The 27,455-nt window shown below is 45.1% G+C and overlaps 1 protein-coding gene across 4 annotated transcripts in view; it reads right to left on the reverse strand.

Annotated features, from left to right (window-relative positions):
* CFAP161 (cilia and flagella associated protein 161) overlaps nt 1–27,455 on the reverse strand; it is a 139,148-nt gene that overhangs the window by 38,989 nt on the left and 72,704 nt on the right. For 3 of the 4 annotated variants that reach the window (XM_025271293.3, XM_025271292.3, XM_044933184.2), the window contains 2 exons: nt 12,402–12,577; nt 10,080–10,186 (listed from right to left, as the gene is read on the reverse strand). In XM_025271293.3, the coding sequence (XP_025127078.3) occupies nt 10,080–10,136 (57 nt within the window). In that variant the 5' untranslated portion in view covers nt 10,137–10,186; nt 12,402–12,577. Of the gene's footprint in view, nt 1–10,079; nt 10,346–12,401; nt 12,578–27,455 lie in introns of those variants that run through there. The other variant, XM_045163821.1, reaches the window with a different exon arrangement.

The following is a 27,455-nucleotide window of genomic DNA, read 5'->3' on the forward strand; positions in this document are numbered from 1 at the left end:
TGCAGCCTCCCATTGGGGAGATAAATATCCTATTTGGGAGGAAATCACACCCCCTCTTCCCCACCCAAGTGGCCGCATCTCCTCCGCCTTCAGCAATGGTGGGAAGTGACCACACCCACTCTTCCCAACCCTGGGGGATTCCAGCATTTGAAATTGCAGAGCTGGAAAGATAAACATCACCGCCAATCCCTCACTCCCTCTTTGTTCCTCTTCAGCAGCAGAAAAGGAACTGAGAACCACGAGGCACGGAAACTCTCCCCATCTGCCGGCGTTGTTAAGGGAACCAGTGCTTTAATCTACACTCGCAGCCTCCTCCCTTTCTTCCTCATCAACACCCCCAACCATCCCTTAAGGAAAAAAAAAACTTCGATTCTTCTGTCCAAGGTAAGCCTCATGAGCCTGGCCCTTCAAACCCCTCTTGCTGTAATTCCAGAAATGAAACTTAAAAAAAAAAAAAAAGGATATATTGATATATTGGAGCCAAATTGTGTTTATCAATTGCAAAGCGAAAGTGAAAGTTGCTCAGTTGTGTCTGACTCTTTGTGACCCAATGGACTATACAGTCCATGGAATTCTCCAGGCCAGAATACTGGGGTGGGTAGAGCCGTTTCCTTCTCCAGGGAATCTTCCCAACTCAGGGATCGAACCCCCTTTGCAGGAGGATTCTTTACCAGCTGAGCCACCAAGGAAGCCCAAGAATACAGGAGGGGTAGCCTATCCCTTCTCCAATGAATCTTCCCGACCCAGGAATTGAACTAGGGTCTCCTGCATTGTAGGCAGATTCTTTACCAGCTGAGCTACCAGGGAAGCCATCAATTGCAAAGTACATGCTAAGTTGCTTCAGTTGTGCCCGACTCTTTGTCATCCTTTGGACTATAGCCTGCCAGGCTCCTCTGTCCATTCTCCAGGCAAGAATACTGGAGTGGGATGCCATGCCCTTCTCCAGGGGATCTTCCCAACCAGGGATCAAATCTGGGTCTCTTCAGTCTCCTGCTTTGGCAGGCGGGTTCTTTACCACTGCTGCTGCTGCTGCTAAGTCACTTCAGTCGTGTCTGACTCTGTGTGACCCCATAGATGGCAGCCCACCAGGCTCCCCTGTCTCTGGGGTTCTTCAAGCAAGAACACTGGAGTGGGTTGCCATTTCCTACTCCACTGCATGAAAGTGAAAAGTGAAAGTGAAGTCCCTCAGTCGTGTCCGACTCTTAGCAACCCCATGGACTGCAGCCTACCAGGACCCTCCGTCCACGGGATTTTCCAGGCAAGAGTACTGGCGTGAAGTGCCATTTCCTTCTCCAGAGGATTTTCCTGACCCAGGGATCGCACCTGGGTCTCCCACATTGTAGGAAGACGCTTTACCGTCTGAGCCACCTAGGGCCACCTGGGAAACCCCATATTGAAAAGTACACATCCCCGTATGATGATCCCTCCCTCTTCGTGGGTCTTACCTACCAATTGAACTAGATTCCTCATGTTTTGGCCAAATATGGGGGGAGAGGACAGTCTATCTTTTTGCGATACCAGTCTTTATTCAAACTGTTCCTTTGATCAGAAATGTCCTTCCTTCTCCATCTCTTTCTTTGAAATCCTTTTCATCATTCCCAGCTCAGTTGCTATGTCCTGCCTCCAAAAGCCTTCCCCCATCTTGCTGTCTTTTTCCAGAGTCACGTGGCACGCTCTCTCTTTCAGAACTCCCCCAACCTTTTCTTTGTCCCTTAATGTCCGTGCTGACCCTGCGCTGCCTTGAATGTACTTCTTTGTCCATATGCTTATCTTCCCAACAGACCAACTGTAAGCAATCCACAGGCAGAGCCATGTCATCATTGCACTCCCAGGGCCTGGCATGGAGCCTGGACAGGGGCCATGGCAGTGGTGATGCTGAAAAAGGGGCAGGGGTGAGAAGGGGGGGTAACTGGGTCGTGTATATATGTGTGCATGCATGGTGTTTATCTAGGGGACATTTACTCCTCACTCTTTCCTGAAAGACTCTAAGAAACTTCAGAAACCGAACACAACTCCAAGAAAAAGCCAGAGTAAAAGAGAACAATGTGCTTCAAGGCACCTGGGAAGAGTTGTTTACTACAGTAGATGGCTGGATTTATCTCTCAGTTTCCTGGATGAAAGGGGGAAACGCGCTGGCTTGTGTATTTTGCATTGTACAAAAAAAACCTCTGGAATCAGATGGGAAAGAGAAATTTTTCCTGGCACCGAGTTCAAGGAGAAATTTATCAAGCGAGTGCTTATATAACAGACATGAGGTAACCCAAGGAGCAGCATCTCCAACTGGCTTTCTACAAAAGGACACAGATGTCCTCAGAAGAGCAATTCTCCTGCTCCGTGCAGCTCGGAGACAGAAGGGATTTCTGCGAGAAAACGAGACAGCGTGGCCCACATCCAGGGCCTTCCCTATGTCTGTAGAAGTTCTGAGAACCCAGAAAGAAAGAAAAGTCGGTATGCGTCCATTTAATATAAGATCTCAAAGACCCCATCTAAATTGATCTTAAAGATCTTGGTGGCTTGGGCTTCCCTGGTGGTCCTGTGGTTGGGAATCTGCCTGCTAATGCACGAGACATGGGTTTGATTCCTGATCCGGGAAGATTCCATGTGCCGAAGGCAACTAAGCCCGTGCGCCACAACAAATGAAGGCCACACTCCCTGGAGCGAGTGCTGCACAGCAAAAGAAGCCACGGCAATGAGAAGTCCAAGTAATGCAACCAGAGAGTAGCCCCCACTCGCTGCAACTATGCAGCCATGAAGGCCTAGAGCAGCTAAAAAAAAACAAAACCTGGTGGCAGATTGCACAAAGTGCCGTCTAGCTCCAAGTGGGCAGAAGCAGAGAGTGAGCCAGAAGTTTAGGTAAGAAACTGCCCCCTCTCAAGGGGCAAACTCCAGAAGGGCTGGTGTACACTGAGTGGGCAGGACTCTGTGCTCAAGGACATAGTGTGTGTCCCTCCACAGATGAAGTCAAGGGTCCCATCATTCACCGGGAGGGCATGCCTCAAAGGAGATTTGAGAGAAATATGAGAGCCACACAGATGTCCTGAAAGGCAACAAGACACTTGGGCAAAGATGCCGTTCAGGACAGTAACACCAGACCCCAGGCAAGACCACCAACACGGCAGACGAGGATGTCTATATCCTGTGTCAGGTGGGGCCAGGAGCATTGGGGTGCCCATCTGTAAGTGTCACAGGCCGGAAAGAGAGGTGACAGTTGGTCATTTTAATCAACCTCCTTATTTGTATGGGAGGAACTGTTGCTCAGCCATTAAGTTGTGTCCAACTCTTGGCAACCCTATGACTGTAGCACACTAGGATCCTCTGTCCTTCACCATCTTCAGGAGTTTGCTCAACTCATGTCCATTGAGTCAGTGATGCCATCCAATCATCCCATCCTCTATCTCCCCCTTCTCTTCCTGGCCTCAGTCTTTCCCAGCATCATGGTCTTTTCCAATAAGTCGGCTCTTCACGTCAGGTGGCTACAGTATTGGAGCTTCAGCTTCAGCATCTGTCCTTCAAATGAATATTCAGGGTTGGTTTCCTTTAGGATTGACTGGTTTGGTCTCCTTCCTGCCCAAGGGACCCTCAAGAGTCTTCTCCAGTGCCACAATTTGAAAGTATCAATTCTTCAGCTCTCAGCCTTCTCTAGGGTCCAATTCTCACATCTGTACATGACTACTGGAAAAACCATAGCTTTGACAGAGAAACGAAAACCTAAGTGCTCCCATCTCTGGCCACCACAGAGAAAACTCTGACCATCTTCAATCCTAAGCTGGTTGCTTTGTCTCCACATGAAAATGGGAGGGTTTGCTTTCTGGGGCCTCCCATGTACCTAAGGAACATTGGCTTCTCACCACAAGCCCACGGCTGAGATGTCTCTGGGGTTTTCAGCTTGAGATCTGTGTGTCTGGAAGGAACTCATTCTACAGCTAGAGCACCTCCTGAAAGGTTTATTCCCTCTTACTCATGTGACTCTAAAAGCCTGAACCCTTCTCTCTGAAGGCATTTCTGGATGAGAAGAAGGGCTGATCTCTCAGTATATCTGCCTCCAATGAAACCTTAGAATGGAGATCCCATCATCACCTCAGGCCACCACTGACATCATGGGAAAGATAGGCTTCCTCTTGTCCTTATTAGTAGGTGCCATGCAAGAGGAGAGTTCAGAGTTGGAACCTCAAAAAGCCCGAGGAGGGGACCACCAGGATACCCAGAAGGAAAAGTACTCCTGTATGCCCTTTCCTGGGAGGTGCTTTGGCTTTTTCCTGGGCAGCCCCGATGTGGGCATTTTGTAGCTATGCCAGGGCAGTTCTTCCTCTGCATTTACTCAACAGTGTCCAGTTGATAGGGGCTTCCCAGGTGGCACTAGTGGTTAAGAACCTGCCTGCCAGTGCAGATGACAAAAGAGACTCAAGTTCGATCCCTGGGTCAGGAAGATCCCCTGGAGGAGACCATGGCAACCCACTCCAGTGTTCTTGCCTGAAAAATCCTATGGACAGAGGAGCCTGTGGGGCTGAAGTCAATGGGGTCACATAGAATCGGACACAACTGAAGCAACTTAGCATGCATGAGTGTCCAGTTGATAAGACTGAAGATGGACTTCCACTTAAGCCTGAAGTTAGGGCATCAAAACCAGTGTGCCGGTGAGGGTCACCAGGTGGCTGGCACAGTAAGGATGCAAGTCCTGTCCTGCTCCAGGGGAAGCTGACACTAGAACCCGGTGCAGACCTCAACCTCTCACTCTTCTCATTGCCATTGTCATTACCACTCCTAATGGCAGCAATGGTAAGAGTGGTGTTATAGGTCAGAACAGCTAGGCAGTCAAGTACAAAACTGCAACATGGACATCCCTGACAATCCAGTGGTTACAACTCCTCTGCAGGGGATGTGGGTTCGATCCCTGGTCAGGGAATTTCTACCTGCATTGTGGTATGGACAAAAAAAAAAAGTGAAACATCGGACTTACCTGGTGGTTCAGTGGCTAAGACTCTGCACTCCCCATGTAGGGGGCCCAGGTTCAATCCCTGGTGGGGGAACAAGATTTCACATGGCAACTGAAAGTTCACATGTTGCCACTAAAAGATCCCACTTGATGCAACTAAGACCTGATACAGCCAAGTAAATAAATACATAAAATATTTTTTAAGATGGCAACACATGTTTTCCCAAAAGAAATTATATTATGCTTTCATTCCACTGAACAGCTCAGAGCATCAAATTAATGAACCGATTAAATGTTTCCTTTAAAAAAATCCTTAATAACTCATCCTATTAAATGACTATCGTCTTAAGCATCCTTTCTGTGTTCATCACTCTTTTAGGCACTTTTTATGGAGACCGCATCTGATCTCCATGACAACTCTGCAGGCAGATCTACCCACTCTCATTGTAGAGGAAATGGCACTGAGATCTTGTGTACCATGGGGCCAAGGGAAGTTAGGCAGCTCTTAAGAAGCTACTTAGGGGCTTCCCCAGTGGCTCAGCAGTAAAGAATCTGCCTTCGATGCAGGAGACTTGCAGGAGATGCAGATTCAACCCCTGGGTCAGGAAGATCCCCTAGAGAAGGAAACTGCAACCCATTCCAGTATTCTTGCCTGGGAAGTCCCATGAACAGAGAAGCCTGGTGGGCTGCACTCCATGGGGTCAAAAGAGTCGGACACAACGAAGAGACTGAACAACAACAACAAAGAAACTACTTATCAGGACTGCTCTGGTGGTCCAGTGGTTAAGACTCCGAACTTCCATGCAGGGGGCGCTGGTTCGATCCCTGGTCTGGGAATTAAGATCCCACATGACACTTGGCCAAAAACTAAAATTCAAAAAGAAGCTACTTGTTACCACTCATGGTCAGAGTTCCCTCAGAACTGTTCTCTTCATGCAAACCTAGAAGGGGACTGGGAAAATATGGAATAAAGAAATAACCCTCAGAGCAGCTTCCAATGTAGTAAGATCTCCTGAGCCTGAATCCAAGACCAGCCAGACCAGAAAATCACCCACAAATGTTTCCAACTAGACCTGGGTTCAGTCAGTCTACCCGAGCACCTCCTGGGTACCCTCATATACTTCACTGCGTTCCCTATCCCCGAATAACCTTTGAGTTGAATTTCTCTGTGTTGCTTGTAATGAAACAGAGGTCCAGCCAATTAGGGAAGTTGCTCAAGATCCTGGTTCATCTGCAACGAAGCTGAGACTCAGATCTAGTCTGCTCACAGATAGAGGCCAGCTACTAAAATCCCTGATCAGGAAAGATCATAAATGCTTTTTTTTTGAGATTTTTTTTTTCTCAAGTGTTTTCTTTATCTTTGGGGAAGCCCATGGGTACACACTGCACAGCAGCAAAGAGTTAAGCATGGTTTTTGTCTTCTTTCCCTCTTTTTTTGTTCTCTTTCTACCTACTCCTCACCTTGTCTAAAAGGGACAGGGTTGGGACTTCCCTGGCAGTTCAGTGGTTAAGATTCCCCACTTTCAATGCAGGGGGCATGGGTTCAATCCCTGGTGGGGGAACTTAGAACACGTATGCCTTGAGTGTGTGGCAAAAAAAAAAAAAAAAAAAAAAAGGTTAAATAAGAAACTAAAAATAACAAGGAGAGGGGCTCTGTCTCTTTGCAGGGCTAGAGCTCCCTTGCTGTTTGCTGTCTCCCGGGCACAAGGTCATCTGGCACCCACGTGACGGCTGCTATAATTATGAGCGCATTTGTGTGGCTCAGGGTGGAGAGAGAAGCCTGAGCTCACCGAGGGGCTGGGAAAGGAATGGCCTTGATCTGAGCTACAGCCTGGTTCTAATTTTAGCAACGACGGAGCCCAGGACTTCCTGGACAGATCGCATTGCCCCGTGCTCTCGGCTCCCTGCGCTGGGCTGACACCAGACATGTGGAAAAGATTCGAATCACAAGAACCACCAAATCGGGTCACACCCATGGCTCATCCGGCCCAGCCGCTGTCTCAGAAAGTGGGGACCGGACGTCTCAGATGGTCAGAGCTTAGCCACCTCCTTGTAAAATCCCCTTACTTTATCAAGAAGGACAGAGGTAAACAGCTATCCACAATGAACAGCCAGCAGAGCCGGATCTCCAATCCCCAGTCTCCAGCATCCGGGCTTATATGTTACCTGTCTTGTCACCCTCTCAAGGTTGGGGTTGCAGTCTGAGGTTTGTCTTTCCCTTTTGAAGTATGAGCCATGAGGCATATTTTAAAATAATTTTCCCTCCTAATGCTACGTATCTTTAATAAGGTAAAGTTTACATACAGTGAAATGCCCATCTCTTGTGTATATGATGGGATGAATTTGAAAAACATGTATGTCTCCCTGGAGATAAAGAATACAACCAGGGGACTTCCCTGGTGGTCCAGTGGCTAAAACTCTGCTCCCAATGCAGGGAGCCCAGGTTTGATCCCTGTTCAGAGAACTAGACCCTACAGGACGCAACTAAGACCCAGCACAGCCAAATAAATAAAAACAAATATAAGTTTAAAAAAAAATAGTCTATCAGCCCCCCAGAATTCCATCATGCCCCCTTTCCAATCAATTCTAAAGTCCAGGGACTTCCCTGATGTCCCAGTGGTTAAGACTTCACCTTCCAATGCTGAGGGTACAGGTTCAATCCGTGGTCAGGGAGCTAAGAGCCCACATGTGTCATGGCCAAAAAAAAAAAAAAAAAAAAAACATAAAACAGAAACAATATTGTGACAAATTCAATAAAGATTTCAAAAATTGTCCATGTAGGAAAAAAAAAAATCTTCGAAAAAATATTCCCTGAGTCCTCAACAAAGGCAAGCTTCCCTGGTGGCTCAGATGGTAAAGAATCTGCCTGCAATGCAGGAGACCTGGGTTCGATCCCTGGATTGGGAAGATCCCCTGGAGAAGGAAATGGCAATCCACTCCAGTATTCTTCCCTGGAGAATTCCATGGACAGAGGAGCCTGGCAGGCTACAGTCCATGGGGTCACAAAGAGTGGGACACAACTGAGCAACTAACACTTTCACTTTCAACAAAGGCAATTGCAGTTCTGATTTCCACTGTCATACTTAGCTTTCTGGTTCTTCACTTTAAACAGAGGGCATCTTGGTGTCTGGGAGACAGAGAAGATTCTAACCAACCCTCAGCTTCTTGCAGGTCCTTCACTGGGTGGTTTCCATTGCATGGCTCTTATCCAAGCCTCTTCTTCTGGGGCTCAGTGGAAAAGACCCTTAACTCTTGAGTCCCTACTCTCTGAGCCCCCAGTGAGAAAAGGAACTCAAACAAGGCCCTGTGATCTCTGTTACATAGCCAAGTGAGAAGTCATTCGTCTCGTTTCCAGCCACAAGAGAGACTGGTGCCTCCTCTTTGCTCCCTCCTTCCAGACCTCCTGGAACAAAGTCTGCAAACCTTCTTGTTACTTAAGAATGAGTGTTCATCCCACAATTAACCTGAATGTTTTTCTCATTAGAACACAAGCCATTTCTTCATGCTCTCTCTCCCCAGCAAAGCTGTTGAACATTTGGTCAATAGAGCAAGTAACTCAATGTGAAAGCTCCTTATATTTAATTTCATGATGTCATTGGGCAGAGATTTTCTACATCTCTGAAAATAATTTAGCATTGAAATTCTGTGTGTCTTAGCTGCTCCATCCTCACTTGGGTTTGAACTTTCATTCTACCAGTGACTGGTCCTGTTCTTGAGTCATCATGTGTGTGTCCCCGGCAAGTCTGTTGTTGTCAGGGGAAAGCATGTGTGCATCAGCAAGTGCTACCTCCCTGGGGACATTACTCACTTGGGCTAACCTATGCTGTCTCTCCTCTCAGTAACAATGAGTCTTGCCTTGTCTTCTTGTATGTATATTACCTCAAAGAACTCTCAAAGCGTTCTCAAGAGCTTCTGAAAGGACACTTCATTTCTATATTCCCAGCATTCAGAATAAGGAAGACCTGGCTCAATAAAAGCTAATCAATCAATCAATTAATCAATGAATTACATTGTGAGAGTTGGACCATAAAGAAGGCTGATCACTGAAGAATTGATGCTTTTGAACTGTGATGTTGGAGAAGTCTCTTTAGAGTCCCCTGGACTGCAAGGAGATCAAACCAATCAATCCTAAAGGAAATCAACCCTGAATATTCATTTGAAGGGCGGATGCTGAAGCTCCCTGTGGCCACCTGATGTGAAGAGCTGACTCATTGGAAAAGATCCTGATGCTGGGAAAGATTGTGGGCAGGAGAAGAAGGGGGCGACAGAGGAGGTGATGGTTGGATGGCATCACCGACTCAATGGACATGAATTTGAGCAAGCTCCGGGAGATAGTGGAGGACAGAGGAGCCTGGTGTGCTGCAGTCCATGGGGTCACAAAGAGTAGAACATGACTGAGTGACTGAACAACAAATAAACTACATTGACTCCATCTGGGGAAGAAGGAGAGAGAGGTTCTCCTAAGCATTGTCTCCTCCCTTCCCATGAACTGGAGTACTGAGGTTGTCTAATGTCACTGAACTGTTGGCCATCCCAGACTCCCCCTCAACTCTCCCCATCACCTGAGTGCCCATCTTTCAGGAAATCACAAATGTGCCCCTCTCATCACCTTTTCCTTTGTCTCTGTCAAAGGCTTATCTTGGGTACCCAGTTCAATGGACTGTACCAATCACAAAATAAGGAGTAACCAGTTCCTTAAAGCAAGTCTTCCAGGGGCTTCCCTGGTGGTCCAGTAGTTGAGCATCTGCCTTGCAATGCAGGGGATACAGGTTTGATCCCTAGTCAGGGAACTAAGATCTCATATGTCTCAGAACAAGTGAGCCCTTGAGCCACAACTACTGAGTTATCGCACTACAACTAGAGTCCACGCACCGCAATGAAAGATCCTGCATGACGCAACTAAGACTGGGCACAGCCAAATTAATTAGTCTTTTTTAAAGACTTCTGTTTGCTTAATGTCATTTCCAGAACCATAATCCCATCAGCAAAGGGTACCATTTCATCAATGGTGAGTTCCACCGAGCCCTCATCTTTCCCAGTATCCCTAACAGTGTCCCCTTAGGCTCCTTGAATTCGTGCTTATGGTTCCATTCAATGCTCCTATAAGAGAAAGAGGAGTCTCCTTTCCTCGTCTCACCAGCCTTACCTCCATCCTGAAGTCTGGCCCTACATCACAAGAGTCCTGAGTTGTTCCATGAAGCATGTGATCTTTAGCCAGAAGCAGAACTCTAGCTCTGTTGGGTCTGTTCTGCACTGCAGAGACAAAATGAATAATAACTCCTTGTGCAGAAAATGGCTAACCTTGAGCCATGCACTTTATGAGGCAGGAACGCACACTCCCCCTGCTCTGCCCTGAACTGCTGTCCCAACAGCATCTGAAACCTTCCCCAGGGTCATCCGTCATCACATGGCACAGTGTGTCAGCCAAGCCCTGATGGGGGAGCTAAGAGCCCACATGCCTTGGGGCCAAAAATCCAAAACATAAAACAAAAGCAATGTTGTCATAGATTCAATAAAGACTTTAAAAAATGGTTCACATAAAAAAAAAATCTTAAAAAAAAAAGAATGGGGTGTGGGTATGGGTGGGTGTGTGCACGCGGGCATGTGTGTGTGTTCCTGTAGGAACACACATAGGTTGGGGAGATCAGACTGTGCAGAGGAAAGAAGAAAGTCAAATGGGAAGAGCCCAGACAGCAGCACCAAGGCATCTGGATGCCCCTCCTTTGGAAACAAACATAAAAGCAGCATGGCTGCACTGAAGAAAACACAAAGAGAAGACAAAACCCCCCACAGTCCTACACTGCTGTAACAACCACTCCCCATCCGCTTCCAATCACCATCCGAACAGACATTTTCACACACTGCTGTCAGTGCGCAGGTCATTTTGTAACGTCTGTTAATTCAATATGGTATACAGTCAGTCCTCTGTATCCACAGGTTCCGAATCTACAGATTCAACCAACTCGGGACCAAAAACATTTGAAATGAGGGGCTTCCCTGGTGTCTCAGTGGTAAAGAATCTACCTGCCAATTGAGGAGACACAGGTTCGATGCCTGGTCCAGGAAGATGCCACATGCTACGGAGCAACTAAACCCATGCGCCACAACTCCTGAGCCTATGCCCTAGAGCCTGTGCTCTGCAACAAGAAAAGCCATTACACTCAGAGGCCCATGCACAGCAATGAAGGCTAACCCCCACTGACTGCAACCAGGGAAAAGCCTGCGTGCAGCCCACCATAGCCAAAAAAATAAATAAATAAATAAAAATACACTTGAAAAACGCCACAAAGTTCCAAAAAGCAAAACTTGATTTTTGCCCTGCACTGGCAACTATTCACATAGCATTTGCATTGCTGTTTACTATTATCTACCTAGCATTTATATTGTATTAACTATTATAAGGAATGCAGTTTATTTAATGTATGTGGGAGAATGTGCTCTAGGACATGTTATATAAGGGATTTGGGCATTGCTGGATTTTGGTATCCATAGGGGTCTTGGAGCCAACCCCTTGAGGATATATTATGGGACAAGTGTATACATATTTTTCCCAAGTTGATGGCCCAGTTGGGAAGAGAAGATGTGTGTGAAGGCACCATTATTTTCTAAATAATTCCCTGGGGGTTGGATATTTAAGATGCCTTACAGATTTTACATAGTAAAATTGAAAAGGTGAAGAACCCTATGGTCCTTGTGCCCCACGTCCTCTGCCTGCCTTTTGTCTATGGTTAAACTTTAGCCAAAGAATAAGTTTAATCAGAGAAGTGAGAACATGTGGAAACAAAGGAAAACAGTCAGAGGAGACCAAATAATAATAATGTAGTCATTAAGCAAAATCAAGGACCTTTATTTATTATTTCCTTCTCAAGGGCTATAGATAATATTCTGAGCTATATCCTGTGAGATGTCTTATAGATACAAAAACTGTCACCATGTAGAAGAAGTTAACTACCTGATGTTAACTACATAACCAGACTGTAGCCATGACATAAGCTGCCAGAATTCTGAGAACTAGTCTTAAGGAAATGGGAAAAAATTGACCCCCAGAACTGATGATTAACTGTACTTAAAACAGTCAAGATGATACTGGTCAGACCACTGATGCCCAGTTTCAAGATGACTGTCGTATCTGATTGTGCTGTTTCTGCATGGAGCCCACTTGCTCAGCCTATAAGAGCTATTGTCCCCCGGTTGTCAGTCGGGGGAGTCAGCCTTTGGACAGCAGTCTGTTCCACTTCCCCCCACCAAAATAAAATATTTTCCTTTCCACCAACCTGGTTTCTTTAATGGCTTTTGAGAAGCAAGCAGCCAGACCCCACTTTGGGTTACAAAATGGACAATGACAATGAAGGTGGAGCTCTTTCTCCTTTCAAATTATTTGTTTGGGATAATTTCCAGGAGTGTAGGTCAAAAATGATGCAGTGTTTTGAGTCAAACCCAAAAGAGTTCCAAACAAGGATACTCTTACCTGTAGCAAGGAGGAGACTCCATTTCACCAGAACAGTCCTCAGAGATGGAAGAGGACTATTTTAGCAAGACTGTGAAACCCTCACGTGCAAGGACCAAGTCTGCCAGCTCCAGTGATGTATAACACCGAACACAGAGTAGATGACCAAGGCTGATCCAGGCTCGTGACACCTGAAGCTTAAACAAATTAAGGAACCATCTTTAAGAGGAAGAATATGAAATCACCAAAACAAAACTAGGTATGAGAATGACCTTTTCAAAAATGGTGGGGGTGGGGTGGGGTGGGTAGGTGTGTGCTAAGTCGCATCTGACTCTTTGCAACCCCTTGGACTCTTTGCAACCCGTCAGGCTCCTCTGTCCATGGGATCTCAGGCAAGAATTCTGGAGTGGCTTGCCATTTCCTTCTCCAGTGGATCTTCCCGACCCAGGGAATGAGGAACCTGTGTCTCTTGTGTCTCCTGCATTAGCAGGCAGATTTTTTACCACTTCACTACCTGGGAAGCGTTGGGAGCAGGGAGTGGGAATCAAAACAAATTACCATTGCTTAAAGAGCCAAAAATGCAACAACTTCACAAAATTAAAAAAACACACACACAAATTCACAAAATTGAAAAAAAAAAACACAATTTTCACCAAAAAACCCTGCTTGCCTGACACCCCACTGTAATACTTTCCCCCCACATCTTTAGCTGTATGCTTTTTGGTATCTTTTCCATATGATGACAATTTTCAGTATCCTTTTCTGTAGCAAGAATAAAAAATAAATTCAGTCTTCTCTCTGGCATGGCTGATCAAAATTTATTACTATCATTGTTGTTCAGTTGCTAAGTTGTGTCCAACTCTTTGTGACCCCATGGACTGCAGCACGCCAAGCTTCCCTGTCCTTTACCGTCTCCTTGAGTTTGCTCAAACTCATGTCCACTGAGTCAATGATGCCATTCAACCACCTCATCCTCTGTTGCCCCCTTCTCCTCCTGCCCTCAATCTTCCCAGAATCATGGTCTTTTCGATTGAGCCAGCTATTCATATCAGGTGGCCAAAGTACTGGAGCTTCAGCGTGAGTCCTTTCAATGAATATTCAGGACTAATTTCCTTTAGGATTGACATGGGTTATAAAAGTTTTTTTTCAGCATCACAACTCATTATTAGCAATATCACATACAGTTTTAGAATGGTAAATTTGAGGAAAACCTGTTGGTCAAGTTTTTTTCATATATGAGAGAAATTTATCTCCATTCATTGGTCATAAGTTTAAACCAGAATTTGTTTTCCTGATTTGGGCAGATCTCTTGGAATTGACTTTATGTTACAGTTGCATGTGGAAAACAAGCTCGGCCGAGTTTGAGTCTATTTCAAACTTTGTTTCTCCCCCCGTATCCACGTACATCCTGTGCTGGTGGCTGCAGGGTATATTCACACAGGGTACAACACCTGTCCCTACACTTGGTGGCCACATGGTCCTGACGAATCAGACAATGAGTGTTCCTGAAAACCATCCCTATATGGAGGATGGGGAGCGAGGATGTCACTCTACTTGCAAAGGACTGTGAATCACAAAAATGTATCCCACTAAACCCAAGCTAGGTGCATCGCCAAGTCCATTCCAGATCCCAAATAGACCTGAGTCACTCCAATGCCAAGTGACACAAAGGGAAATGAATAGAGAGGAAGTCAGAGTGGAAAGAGATAGCAATCCTAACCAGAGGTGGTTAAAAATATCATGTCTGTTCAGATTGTGCAAACACACACAGCCATGTACACACATTCCCAGGGCTCCTCCTAGGGCCCTGGAAGGGATTCATATGAGGAAGAGCATCTGAGGCTGAAAATGACTTTGCTTCACGTGTGCATTACTCTGAATTAATTCATCCATTTGTTTGATATACAGGAATGTTTCGTTACCTTCATTGTACTAGGGTGTTCTGTGAATTTTTTTTAACTGCAGTTGAGAAATTCTGCTGAGGAAAACACAGTTTGCATTTCAGGTGGTGTTAGTGGTAAAGAATCTGCTTGCCAGTGCAGGAGACATAAGAGATGCAGGGTGGGAAGATCAGTCACTGGGTTGAGAAGATCCCCTGGAGGAGGGCATGGCAACCCACTTCACTATTCTTGCCTGGAGAATCCCATGGACAGAGGAACCTGGCAGACTACAGTCCATAGGGTTGCAAAAAGTTAGACATGACTGAGGGACTAAGCACAGCACAAACCCTCCCCCCTGCAGAGATGACTAAGAGGAAACTGAGTTCCATCCTCCTCCTCCTCCCACTCTACCTATTTAGCAGACAGTCATAGGGGACTGGGAAGGAAACTGGAAAACTGGTTGGAATCAGAAGCCTCTGAACTATTTAGAAAGTTTGGGGAGGAGGGAGGGTTTACAGCCCCAAAGCCAAATGATGGGTGGTCTGAGCTGTTGTTCTTGTTGTTGTTTAGTTGCTAAGTCATGTCCGACTCTTCAGGATCCCATGGACTGTAGGCCGCCAGGCTCCTCTGTCCATGGAATTCTCCAGGCCAGAATACTGGAGTGGGTTGCCATTTCCTTCTCTAGGGGATCTTCTTGACCAGAGCACCATGCATAGTGCTTGGGGGGTTTGACATAAGAGGAAATCAACATCTTCTTCCAGTTGAAGTGTTGCTTAGTCACAGTCGGGTTGAAGTGCTTCCATGCCTTCCATTGGAATGGGAGGGGAAGAGAACTGGAGAGGAATGGCAGGTGGAAGGAGGGGTGGCAAGTGGCCATTTGAATTCCCACAATTTGGAGAATCAAGAATACATGAATTTCCTGTACCTAGAGACTACCATACAGAGTTAAGGGAGTCAAAGAGAAAACAAATACCGAATATTTATCCATATATGTGGAATCTAGAAAAATGGTATAGATGACCTTATGCAAAACAGACACAGGCGTAGAGAACAAACGTACGGATACCAAGGGGGGAAGGGTAATGGGAAGAATTGGGAGACTGGGATTGACATATATATACACGCTACTGATACTATGTAAAAAATAGATAAGTAATGAAAGCCTACTGTACAGCACAGGGAACTCTGCTCCATGCTCTGTAGTAGTCTAAATGGGAAGGATATCCATAAAAGAGGAGATATATGTATATGTATAGCTCAGCTGGTAAAGAATCCGCCTGCAATGCAGGAAACCCCATTTCAATTTCTGGATCAGGAAGATTCCCTGGAGAAGGGATAAACTACCCACTCCAGTATTCTTGGGCTTCCCTGGGGGCTCAGCTGGTAAAGAAATCTGCCTGCAATGCGGGAGACCTGGGTTCAAGACCTGGGTTCAATCCCTGTGTTGGCATGAGCCCATGGAGAAGGGAATGGCTACCCATTCCAGTATTCTGGCCTGGATAATTCCATGGACTGTATAGTCCATTGGGTCACAAAGAGTTGGACACAACTGAGCAACTTTCAATTTCACTTTCATAGCTGATTCACGTTGCTGTACAGCAGAAAATAAGACAACATTGTAAAGCAACTATACTCCAATAAAAATTAATTAACTGAATAGATAGACATGAGTTTGAGTGAACTCCAGGAGTTGGTGATGGACAGAGAGACCTGGCGTGCTGCGATTCATGGGGTTGCAAAGAGTTGGACACGACTGAGTGACTGAACTGAACTGAACTGATGATAGAAGCATGCTTGAAATGAGAAGCATGATTTGTTTATCCTCCCTACCTAATATCTGAGAAAGTAGATATGGAAAGTTCTTAGTACAAGGTTTAGCACGTCATGAATTTTTGAAAAGCATTCATTGTTGTATCATTGTTATCATTTTATTATTAACCTTTTAGAAATAAAATCCTAACCACAGAGCCAGGATAAAAGAAGAGCATGCAAAAAAAATTAATTAATAAAAAAGAAATTTTTTTAAAAAGGATACATGGATTTCTCTTAGAATGGCAGGGACAACAGAAACAGCCAAGACTGTCTTCTTACTGGTATGTCATTCAAAAGGGATGGTCAGCAGATTGAAAAAAACTCACTAGTGGGAATCTCTAGATAGGTCATCAAGGTGGGAGCTTAGGGGAATCAAAAGAGGTCAGGCCAGGTCAGAATGGATCTCCTATATCAGGGAGCTGTGAAGGTCAGTTGCTGTTCAGTCACTCTGTCATGTCTGACTCCTTGAACCCCATGGACTGCAGCATGTCAGGCTTCCCTGTCCTTCACTATCTCCTGGAGTTTGCTCAAACTCATGTCCATTGAGTTGGTAATGATATTTAACCATCTCATTCTCTGTCACTGCCTTCTCCTGCCCTCAATCTTTCCTAGCATCAGGGTCTTTTCCAATGAGTTGGCTCTTTGCATCAAGTGGCCAAAGTATTGGAGCCTCAGCTTCAGAAACAGCCTTCTAATGAATATTCAGGGTTGATTTCCTTTAGGATTGACTGATTTGATCTCCTTGTAGTTCAAGGGGCTCTCAACAGTCTTCTCCAGCATCATAGCATCATACTTTGAAAGCATCAGTTCTTCAGCATTCAGCCTTCTTTATGGTCCAACTCTCACATCCATACATGACTACTGGAAAAACCATAGCTTTGACTTCTAAAAGGACCTTCCACTAGATTCACACATGGGACCCTCAAGAGCTGTTATCTGAGCACCTGCTACCCAGACAGCCATGACGGGAAAGCAGCAACACCCACAGAGACAGGCCCCTAGAAGCATCAATCCCTAGTGCACTGCAGGAAAAGGTGACTCCACAGAGGGAGAGGAGGGCTGTGTACAAGAGAAGCCCAATTCCATCCACTCCAGGCCCCTTATGCTGAAGCCAAGCTGGGCAAGGAGAGAAGCAGGAATTTAACTCAATGTGCTCATGACCTTTTATACCAAAACTTCAGATCTGCCTGATCCACCAGTAAGGAAAAGGAATGAGCAATCTGTCATAGAACAATTAAAGGCAAAGAGCTGAGGTTTTTTTTAAAAGAATTGTCTCTGCCCCAAGTTCAGACTGTTTGATGAATTATTCATAAGCGTGAAGAATTAAGGAAAATGGGTTAGGAAATCTGCTGTGGGACAAGAAACATCTTTCAAACAGGCTTCTCTGTTCTCTCCCACATCCCACAGATGTGCTGGCACAAAGCTGTCACTGTCAGCTTTGGTCTAATGAGCACCCCAGTTTAGCAGAAGAAACATTCTCTAACACATCTCTGGTTTCTTCATCAGAGTGATAAGGCATGAAAAAATAATGGTTAAGAAAAATGGGTGCTTTTATTCATACGTTTTATCATACATAAGTCTTCCACACATAGTGGGAAGTTCAGACATGCAATGACCTTTTTCTCCTTTGGGATTTCTTGTGACCATCCAAGCAGTGTGAGGCCACAGGGATGAAAGGGACGGTCCCTGGTACACCTGGGTTCCGGGTCCTACTCTGTCGGCTGTCAAGGGGAAATGTTTGCCTCTCTGGAGAGACTTTCCCCTGTCTCAAAGGAGGTGTGCGACTTCTCTGGGGTTTCCAGATTGCCAGGGAGCAAACCTACATCTCAGAACCAGGTCTCCTGACTCCAGAGAATCTGCGTGTACCTCTGTTTTAGCGGTCATTCTTATATGGCCTGTGTCCATTACATACGCTCTGAAGGATGGTGATGACATCTTTTCATAATCATATCCAGCAGCTGTCAATGTCCCTGGTGTTGAATGGGAACTCACAAAATGTTAAAAGAATGACTGTAAAAGCCATGCAACTGTGTGCAAACAGAAACCGCGCATCAGCATTCACTTAAGTAGCTCCCATGATAAACAATGATGAGCCCACCCTTAACCTTCAAAGTAAAAAAATGGAACTAGTAAAAAGCAGAAAGTGAAGGATGATGCCTGTCCTGATGTGGTGGACCAGGGATTTCAACAGTATCATTGATAAAATGTACCCATCACCCAGCAACACGCCACTTGTATCAGTGAAGGGAAAATATGCCTTCAAAGTTGGCTGTGGGGGCTTCCCTGGTGGTCTAGTGGTTAAGACTCGGTGCTCCCAATGCCAGGGGCCTCGGTTTGATCCCTGGTCAGGGAACCAGAGCCCGCATGCTACAACTAAGACCCAGTACAGCCAAATAAATAAATAAAACAAATATTTTAAATAAATTTGGTGGAATGTAAGTGTGTGAATGTTTCCATACAAATGCCCTTTAAGTGCTGCAATACATATCTCATTCCACCTGCAAACAACCTTAAGTATTCTTTCTTGCTGTGTGAAACATCTGCTCCTCTTCTTTAAAAAAAAAAAAAATCCACTAGAGGAAGCCAGATGGAGTCCATGATATTTTTATTCGTGACAGTTTGATGACTGGCCAGAAGGTCTGGAAAACAAGAATCGCCCAGCTTGTCTGTATCTGTTCCCTGAGCACTTGATCTTAAGAGCCTCTGGAGGGAATTGTCTGGTGGTGCAGTGGTTAAGACTCTGTGCTTCCATTGCAGGGGGTGCAGGTTTGATGCCTAGTTGGGGAACTAGATCCCAGGTGCCAACCAGAAAGAGTCTCTGGAGGCTCCTCCATGGTCATTTCTGTCGATACAAACAGTGGTTCCCACAGGAAGGCTAGACATGGTGGGGGTGCAAGGAAAATGGCTTGGCTGCCCCACGCATGAGAAGCTCCTACAAAAGGACCCTGCTGGGACTTCCCTGGTGGTCGAGTGGCTAAGACTCCACGTTCTCAATGCAGGGGGCCTATGTTTGATCCCTGGTCGGGGAATTAGATCTCACATACCACATCTGAAGATCCTGTGTGCTGCAACTAAGACCTGGGGAAGTCAAATAAATAAACAAAAGTAATTTAAAAAAAAAAATTTTTTTTTAAACGGGACCCTGTTGCCATCTTGTTCCAGCTTCTCTGATCTTCTAACCAATTATTCTCTACACCTCCCTCAGGCTACCTAAGGGTATGGGAAGAGGTGCTGAAATGCACTGTTGGTTGGACGCACAGCGGATCTGAACAGTGGCCAGTGCCTGATTGGGTGCTCCCACGGGACTGCTGGGCCATCCTGTCATCTGGGCGCATCCACCTTGGGGTTTCACATGGCAGTGTCCCAACTTTCTCTGGCTTCCAGTTCAGAATTCCTCACTCTCTGGGTGGTCTCCCCAACCTTCCCACCTGCCTCAAAGAAGAGTCCCCCTTCTCCAGCATCCACCCTTCAATTGCTCCCTTTTCCCAACTTTGTCTCTTTTCTCTCAGGTTAAATCAAAACCGCTCTCTCCTTCCTCTTCAGCTCTGCGCGTTGTCCACCAGCTCTCACACCAAGACCTCAGGGCCCAGGGAGCTTCCACGTGGCATCACTTCCTTCCTGAGCCTGCTGGAGCTCTGTCCTCAACCACACAGCCAGCTTGCACATTAGGAAATTCTGAGCCCCAAATCGGTACCAGTCCAAGTGTCTGCCACCTCTGCTCCTTCACCCAGCAAGAACCCAGCCAGGGGCAAACAAGAGAACCGCACAAATCTGCATCTTTACTTTCTATTCCTTGCAGCTTCTAGGCCATGACTCTGAGCAAACTTCCTAATCACAACCAACTTTCACTCCTTTCATTTTTTATCCACCCCAGTGAATGTCCTTTTTGAGAAACATGTTGGTTCCTTTCTCCTGGGAGGACACGTCCCTGAGATCTGGCTGAATCACTTACCAGGCATGAAAATAACACCTATTATTCACTAACAGCCACTGAGACTGAGACTATTAGTGAGAGAAATGAACCGTAACCAGGAGTGGGTGTGGATCTATATTCCATGCCAAGAGTCCCCTTGAAATAGATCATTGGGCAATCCATGTCCACTTGACTTTATTGATGCCTTACTCCCTTCTAAAACGTTCAGTTCTCTTGGAGAACAAAAGCCTTCACAGTAGTTTGGTAAATAGTCACTTTGGAACCTACTGCATGATTCCATTTCCTTTTGCACTTCAATAAAGTGAGACTACGGAGAAGGCAATGGCACCCCACTCCAGTACTCTTGCCTGGAAAATCCCATGGATGGAGGAGCCTGGTGGGCTGCAGTCCATGGGGTCGCTAGGAGTCAGACACGACTGAGCGACTTCACTTTCACTTTTCATTTTCAAGCATTGGAGAAGGAAATGGCAACCCACTCCGGTATTCTTGCCTGGAGAATCCCAGGGACGGGGGAGCCTGTTGGGCTGCCATCTATGGGGTCGCACAGAGTCGGACACGACTGAAGCGACTTAGCAGCAGCAGCAGCAAAGTGAGACTATGGCCCCAAAAGCAGGGGTTAGATCTTCTACTATTCATGCTGTTCTCATGACAGGACTGAGCAACTGAACTGAACTGAACTGAGAACTTCTACATCATTAGTAGGAATATAAACTGGTGCACTCACTATGGAAAACAATACAGAGGGTCCTCAAAAAACTAAAAGTAGAGTTGCCATGTGCTTAGTTGCTCAGCCATGTCTGACTCTTTGAAACCCTATGGACTATAGCCCACCAGGCTCCTCTGTCCATAGGATTCTCCAGGCAAGAATACTGGAGTGGGTTGCTATGCCCTCCTCCAGGGGATCTTCCCAATCCAGGGATAGAACCCAGGTCTCCTGCATTGCAGGCAGATTCTTTACCACCTGAGCCACCAGGGAAGCCCAGGAATACTGGAGTGGGTAGCCTTTCCTCTCTCCAAGGGATCTTCCCCACCCAGGAATTGAATCGGGGCCTCCTGCATTGCAGGTGGATTCTTTACCCGCTGAACTACCAGGGAAACCTTGCCATAAGACCCAGAAATTCAACTCCTGGACATACATCTCAACAAAACTATCATTCAAAAAGATGCACACACCCCAATGTACATAACAACACTATTTATAATAGCCAAGACATAGAAGCAACCTAAATGTCCACTGACAGATAAATAAAGAAGATATGGTGTGTGTGTATATATATATATATATATATATGCCATAGAAAAGAATGAAATAATGCCATTTGCAGCTACAAGGATGGACCTAGAGATTATCATACTAAGTGAAGTAAGTCAGAAAGAGAAAGACAAATACATAATATCATTTATCTGTGGAATCTAAAATACAACACAAATGAACATATCTATGAAAACAGAAACAGATAAACAAACAGAGAGAACAGACTTGTGGTTTGCCAAGGGGGATGAGGGTTGGGGGAGAGATGGATTGGGAGTTTGGGATTAGCAGATATAAACTATTATATGTAGGATGAATAAACAACACAGTCCTACTCTATAACATAGGAAAATACATTCCATATCTATAATAAACCATGCCATTGTTCAGTCACTAAGTTGTATAGAGTCTGTGACCCCATGGACTATAGCCTGCCAGGCTCCTCTGTCCATGGGATTTCTCAGGCAAGGATACTGGAGTGGGTTGCTATTTCCTTCTCCAGGGCATCTTCCCAATCCAGGGATTGAAATTGCATCTCCTGCATTAGTAGGTGAATTCTTTACCACTGAGCTACCTGGGCAGCCCTGTAATAAACCATAAAGTAAAAGAAAAAAAGAAGTAGTTAGAGCCTAGGAATGGACAGACAAAATGTTACAAAAGTAACAGATAATCAAGACAAAACTCAGAGCAGGATGATTAGAGTCAAGCCCTAATGCTCCTACTCAAATTTCATAATAACTTGAGGCAGATCATTTAACTTCTCTGAGCTTAGCTTTTATAACTATAAAATGAATGTAAGCCAAAGGTTTCCAGTTCCAATCTTTTCCAACTTTTCTGGATCCCTCATTCCTCTGATGTTCAAGTTGAATGGCTTGAGCTCCTAGATCCTAAATTATGAGAAATCAAACAAAACTCCCCCCCAAGAGTTCTTCACATTCCCCTTGCTTTCCATTGAGTTGGCAAACATTTATTGAGCATGTACTATGTGCCAAGTTCATTCGAGCAGAGAACAAGATGAAGGAAACCTGCAGGCATAGCATATATATGTAAGTTCCCCTGGTCTTCTCTCATTCTGGGGCTACCTTGGGAAATCCCAATTCTCCCACATGATCAGGCAGAGCAAATTAGTGCTTCCTTCAACTCCTCTCTGGCACCTAGGCTGTGCTCAGGGGGTTTTATCTTTCTCAACCTCATCGAGATGTTTCTTCAAGAGAAATCATCATTTCGTATGAAACATACCACTCACTCTCCAAGAAGGCAAAAGTGAATGCAGACTATGTTTGTTGTAAACAGAAACCAGTATTTCCTAATGTTAGGTAGAATAGGGAAAAGGAGTCCAAAATGGCGGTGGCTAAAAGACAAAGAAGGGAAAAGCCCGTGAAAATAGAACAAAAGAAGGTCCAAGGACCGGAGTGAGGACCTCAGGTAAAACAAACAACACTCCTGGCTGGCCCAATTTACATAGGACAGGCCCAGGGAGAGATAAACATATAAAAAGAGGAGCCAAAACTAGCTGTCTCTCTCTCCCGCGTGCTGGGGCGCTCTTCTCCTCGTGTCTTAGGATCGACATGCCCTCACGCCTCAAAGATAGATTTTCCTGCTATTTTCTAAATAAAATAGAGCTGTAACACTGAGCTATAACACTGATTTGTCTAAGAGCTATAACATGGTCCATTTGAGACCTGAGAGCTATAACACGGTCTATCCAAGACCTGTGATGCACCGAGGGGGCTTTAATGTCCACCACTCCAAATCTTTGTTGTGACGAGACAAAAAACCGAAGAACATACACTCGTGTGACACTAATCTACTTGGGATTTGAGCAGCTCAAGAAAAGCACTGGTGAGCTTTACAAAAATATAAACTAACTGATGTGTATACAGAGGCTTTCGTTTTACTTTCTCAATGTCCAAGGTTATCATTTCCCTATGTTCTCATGCTCTGTTCTTCCCCTTTCTTAACCCGCGAGGGAACAATGGAGTTTGACCAGACAGAATACATTGAACCTTATGGGAACACTTCTTTAAGAAGAAGTCTTATAGGAGTGGTGATTTGGAGAAACGTGACTCCTGGCTCCAGACGTATGATGAGTTATGCTAATTATGGCTTCCAAACAAGAGACCAACTCTTCCAAATATTTCAGGGACTGATGTTCACATCTGACAAGACCCAGGGGAGACCCTGACTCCTATATGACAGAAGCTAATCAACGTCCTAAAGAAACACAGTGGCTCCCTTCTGTTCTCTGTTTCTCTCTATACAGAATAATAGTTTTGAGCATAATTTGAAAAGGCAGAGACCAAAGGGGATTCCAGGGATCGTCTTGGCTTTGAACCTCATTAAACAGCTTTAATTTCATTCTCCTTTGTTTAAGTAGATAGCAATATTGCCAATAAATACAGTCCAGTGAATCCTCTGCCAAAAACTGAATCAGACAGTATTTTAATAAAGTAAAAAATGATCAGGAATAGGAAATTTTACATTCCACAGACAGTGAGAGTCCAGATAGTACAGGGAAACTGGCCTCTGGCCATAAGAGATGTGAAGACAAGGACAACACAGTTATTGAGCACAGGTAATTCAACATTCAAAAAACTAAGATCATAGCATCTGGTACCATCACTTCAAGACAAATAGAAGGGGAAAAAGTGGAAGCAATGACAGATTTTATTTTCTTGGGCTCCCAAATCACTGTGGATGGTGACTGCAACCATGAAATCAAAAGACACTTGCTCCTTGGAAGGAAAGCTATGACAAACCTAGACAGCATATTAAAAAGCAGAGGCATCTCTTTGCTGACAAAGATTCATATAGTCAAAGCCATGGTTTTTCCAGTAGTCATGTACAGATGTGAAAGCTGTACCATAAAGAAGGCTGAGTGCTAGAGAACTGATGCTTTCAAATTGTGCTGGAGAAAATTCTTGAGAGCCCCTTGGACTGCAAGGAGATCAAATCAGGCAATCCTAAAGGAAATAAACCCTGAATATTCATTGGAAGGATTGATACTGAAGCTCCAATACTTTGGCTACCTGATGCGAAGAGCCGACTCATTGGAAAAGACCCTGATGCTAGGGTTGAAGACAAAAGGAGAAGAGGGAGGCAGAAGATAAGGTGGTTGAATAGCATCACTGACTCAATGAACATGAGTTTGAGCAAGCCCTGGGAGATAGTGAAAGACAAAGGAGCCTGGCTTTCTGCAGTCCATGGCATCAAAAAGAGTCAGACACAACTTAGCGACTGAACAACAACAAAGTTCTTAGCAGAAGAAAATGGCCACTCCATGAACAAGCATAACCAGAAGGATGAAGGAATGGTAGAGTTTGTCAACATTCCAGATGGGAAGGCAAGCATTGCTGTGGAAGGGAATAGCCTTGAAACTGGTATGTAGAATCCTTAGAAGGGTCTGAAGAAAAGAAGAAAAGCCTAATACATTGACCTCCTTCTTCAACATAAATAATTCAATTCATTTCAATCTTACTTAACCATTCCAATCAATATCAAGATTTGATTGTGGTTGCCAAGGGAAGGCAGGTGGGAGAAAGACAGATTGGGAGTTTGGGGTTAGCAGATGCAAACTATTATATATAGGATGGATAAACAACAAAGTCCTACTGTATAGGACAGGGAACTGTATTCGATATCCTATAATAAGCCATAATGGAAAAGGATATGAAAAAGAATATATACATACATATATACGTATGTATACATATATAAATACATGTTATATGTATATCATACATAACATAAATAACAAAATATGTATATCATACATACAAAATCTGTACAATAAAAATAACATTGTAAATCTACTATGCATATGTGATAAGTCCCCTCAGTAATGTCCATCTCTTTTGGGACTTATGGACTGTAGCCCACCAGGCTTATCTGTCCACGGATTCTCCAGGCAAGGATGCTGGAATGGGTTGCCATGCCCTACTCCAGGGGATCTTCCCGACCCAGGGAACGAACCTGTATTTCTTATATCACCTACCTTAGCAGATGGGTTCTTTACCACTAGCGCCACCTGGGAAATAAACTATACTTCAAAAAAAAGAAAGACCAAGCTTTGAATTTATGTATTTAATCTTCCTATTCCCCCAAATTTCAATGAAATGACCAAAAAATTTTGCTTTAACCTGGGAAACACCATATGGGCAGTAGCACCTTGGGAAAGTGGTGCTCTTAGCAGCAGTCCATCCAGTGAATCAAGCCTCTGCATGCTGGAGAGCTGTAGGGCTCAGCCTGACCTCTTCTCCACCGACACTCTCCAGCAGAAGCCGTGAAGTGTGGGGCTCTGTATGTGATGCATTTACTGTCCCAGGTGGGTCTCGTGTCTTCCTGGACTGTCATTCTTGCCTTCATTCTGGCCCCCCTCCTTCCCACTCTTCACATAGCTGCTAGAGTGCTCCTTCTAAAATCCAAGTTAGGGGACTTCCCTAGCAGTCCAGTGGTTAAGACTCCAAGCTTCCACTGCAAGAGGATCCCTGGTCGGGAAACTATTCATAAGATCCCACATGCCTCCCACTGGCGCTAGTGGTGAAGAACCCACCTGCCAATGCAGGAGATGTAAGAGATGTGGGTTCAATCCCTGGGTTGGGAAGATCCCCTGGAGGAGGAAATAACAATGCACTCCAGTATTCTTGCCTGGAGAATCCCATGGACAGAGGAGCCTGGATGGCTACAGTCAAGGGTCACAAAGAGTCAGTCATGACTGAAGTGACTTAGCACGCATGCATGCACATGCTGTGATGTGCTGCCAAAAATAAGTACAAAGTAAAAGAAAATTTTAAAAGGACGATTTTTAACAAATAACAGAAACAAAACCCAAGTCAGATCATCTCAGTGTCTCCTCAAACTCAACCATGGCTCACATCCTGCTCAAGGGAAAAGACAAAATTTACAAGAATCTGCGGGGCCCCATCTGATCTGACCCTGGCTACATCTGTGCCCTAATCCCTCAGTGTCTCCCTCCCTCCCTCCCCACTCCATTCCAGCCACACTGATCTCTCTCTAGTTCCTTGAACATGCCAAGCTCTTAGGACCTTTGCCCCTGCTGTGTCCTCTGCCTAGAACACACTTGTCTCAGAGGCTCATTTTATTCTGCCCCCTTTTCCTTCTGGTCTCTACTCAAATGTCATTTTGTCAGAAAAGCCTTTCAAGGTCCCTGTTTAAAATTATATTCCTGGGACTTCCCTGGTGGTCCAGTGGCTAAGACTCCATGCTCCAAATGCAGGGGGGCATGGGTTTGATTCCTGGTCAGGGAACTAGATCCCACATGCTGCAAGTAAGAGTTTGCATGCCACAACTAAGACCTGGCACAATCAATAAATAAATATAAAATCTTAAGAAATAAAGTAAGAGTCCCTTACTTCCTTCATTCCCTATCTCTTTAACCGAATTCTATTTTTTTTTTCCACTTAATGTAGCATTATCTACCACTTTTTATTTATTTAGTGAAGAGGAACTAAAAAGCCTCTTGATGAAAGTGAAAGAGGAGAGTGAAAAAGTTAAAGCTCAACATCCAGAAAATGAAGATCATGGCATCTGGTCCCATCACTTCATGGGAAATCGATGGGGAAACAGTGGAAACAGTGTCAGACTTTATTTTTTTGGGCTCCAAAATCACTGCAGATGGTGACTGCAGCCATGAAATTAAAAGACACTTACTCCTTGGAAGGAAAGTTATGACCAACCTAGATAGCATATTGAAAAGCAGAGACATTACTTTGCCAACAAAGGTCCATCTAGTCAAGGCTGTGGTTTTTCCAGTGGTCATGTATGGATGTGAGAGTTGGACTGTGAAGAAAGCTGAGTGCTGAAGAATTGATGCTTTTGAACTGTGGTGTTGGAGAAGACTCTCGAGAGTCCCTTGGACTGCAAGGAGATCCAACCAGTCCATTCTAAAGGAGACCAGTCCTGGGTGTTCTTTGGAAGGAATGATGCTAAAGCTGAAACTCCAGTACTTTGGCCACCTCATGCGAAGAGCTGACTCATTGGAAAAGACTCTGATGCTGGGAGGGATTGGGGGCAGGAGGAAAAGGGGACGACAGAGGATGAGATGGCTGGATGGCATCACTGACTCGGTGGACGTGAATCTGGGTGAACTCCGGGAGTTGGTGATGGACAGGGAGGCCTGGCGTGCTGTGATTCATGGGGTTGCAAAGAGTGAGACACGACTGAGCAACTGAACTGAA

The sequence above is a fragment of the Bubalus bubalis genome, chromosome 20 (genome assembly GCF_019923935.1).
Source record: "Bubalus bubalis isolate 160015118507 breed Murrah chromosome 20, NDDB_SH_1, whole genome shotgun sequence".
In the NCBI taxonomy this organism is placed as follows: domain Eukaryota; kingdom Metazoa; phylum Chordata; class Mammalia; order Artiodactyla; family Bovidae; genus Bubalus; species Bubalus bubalis.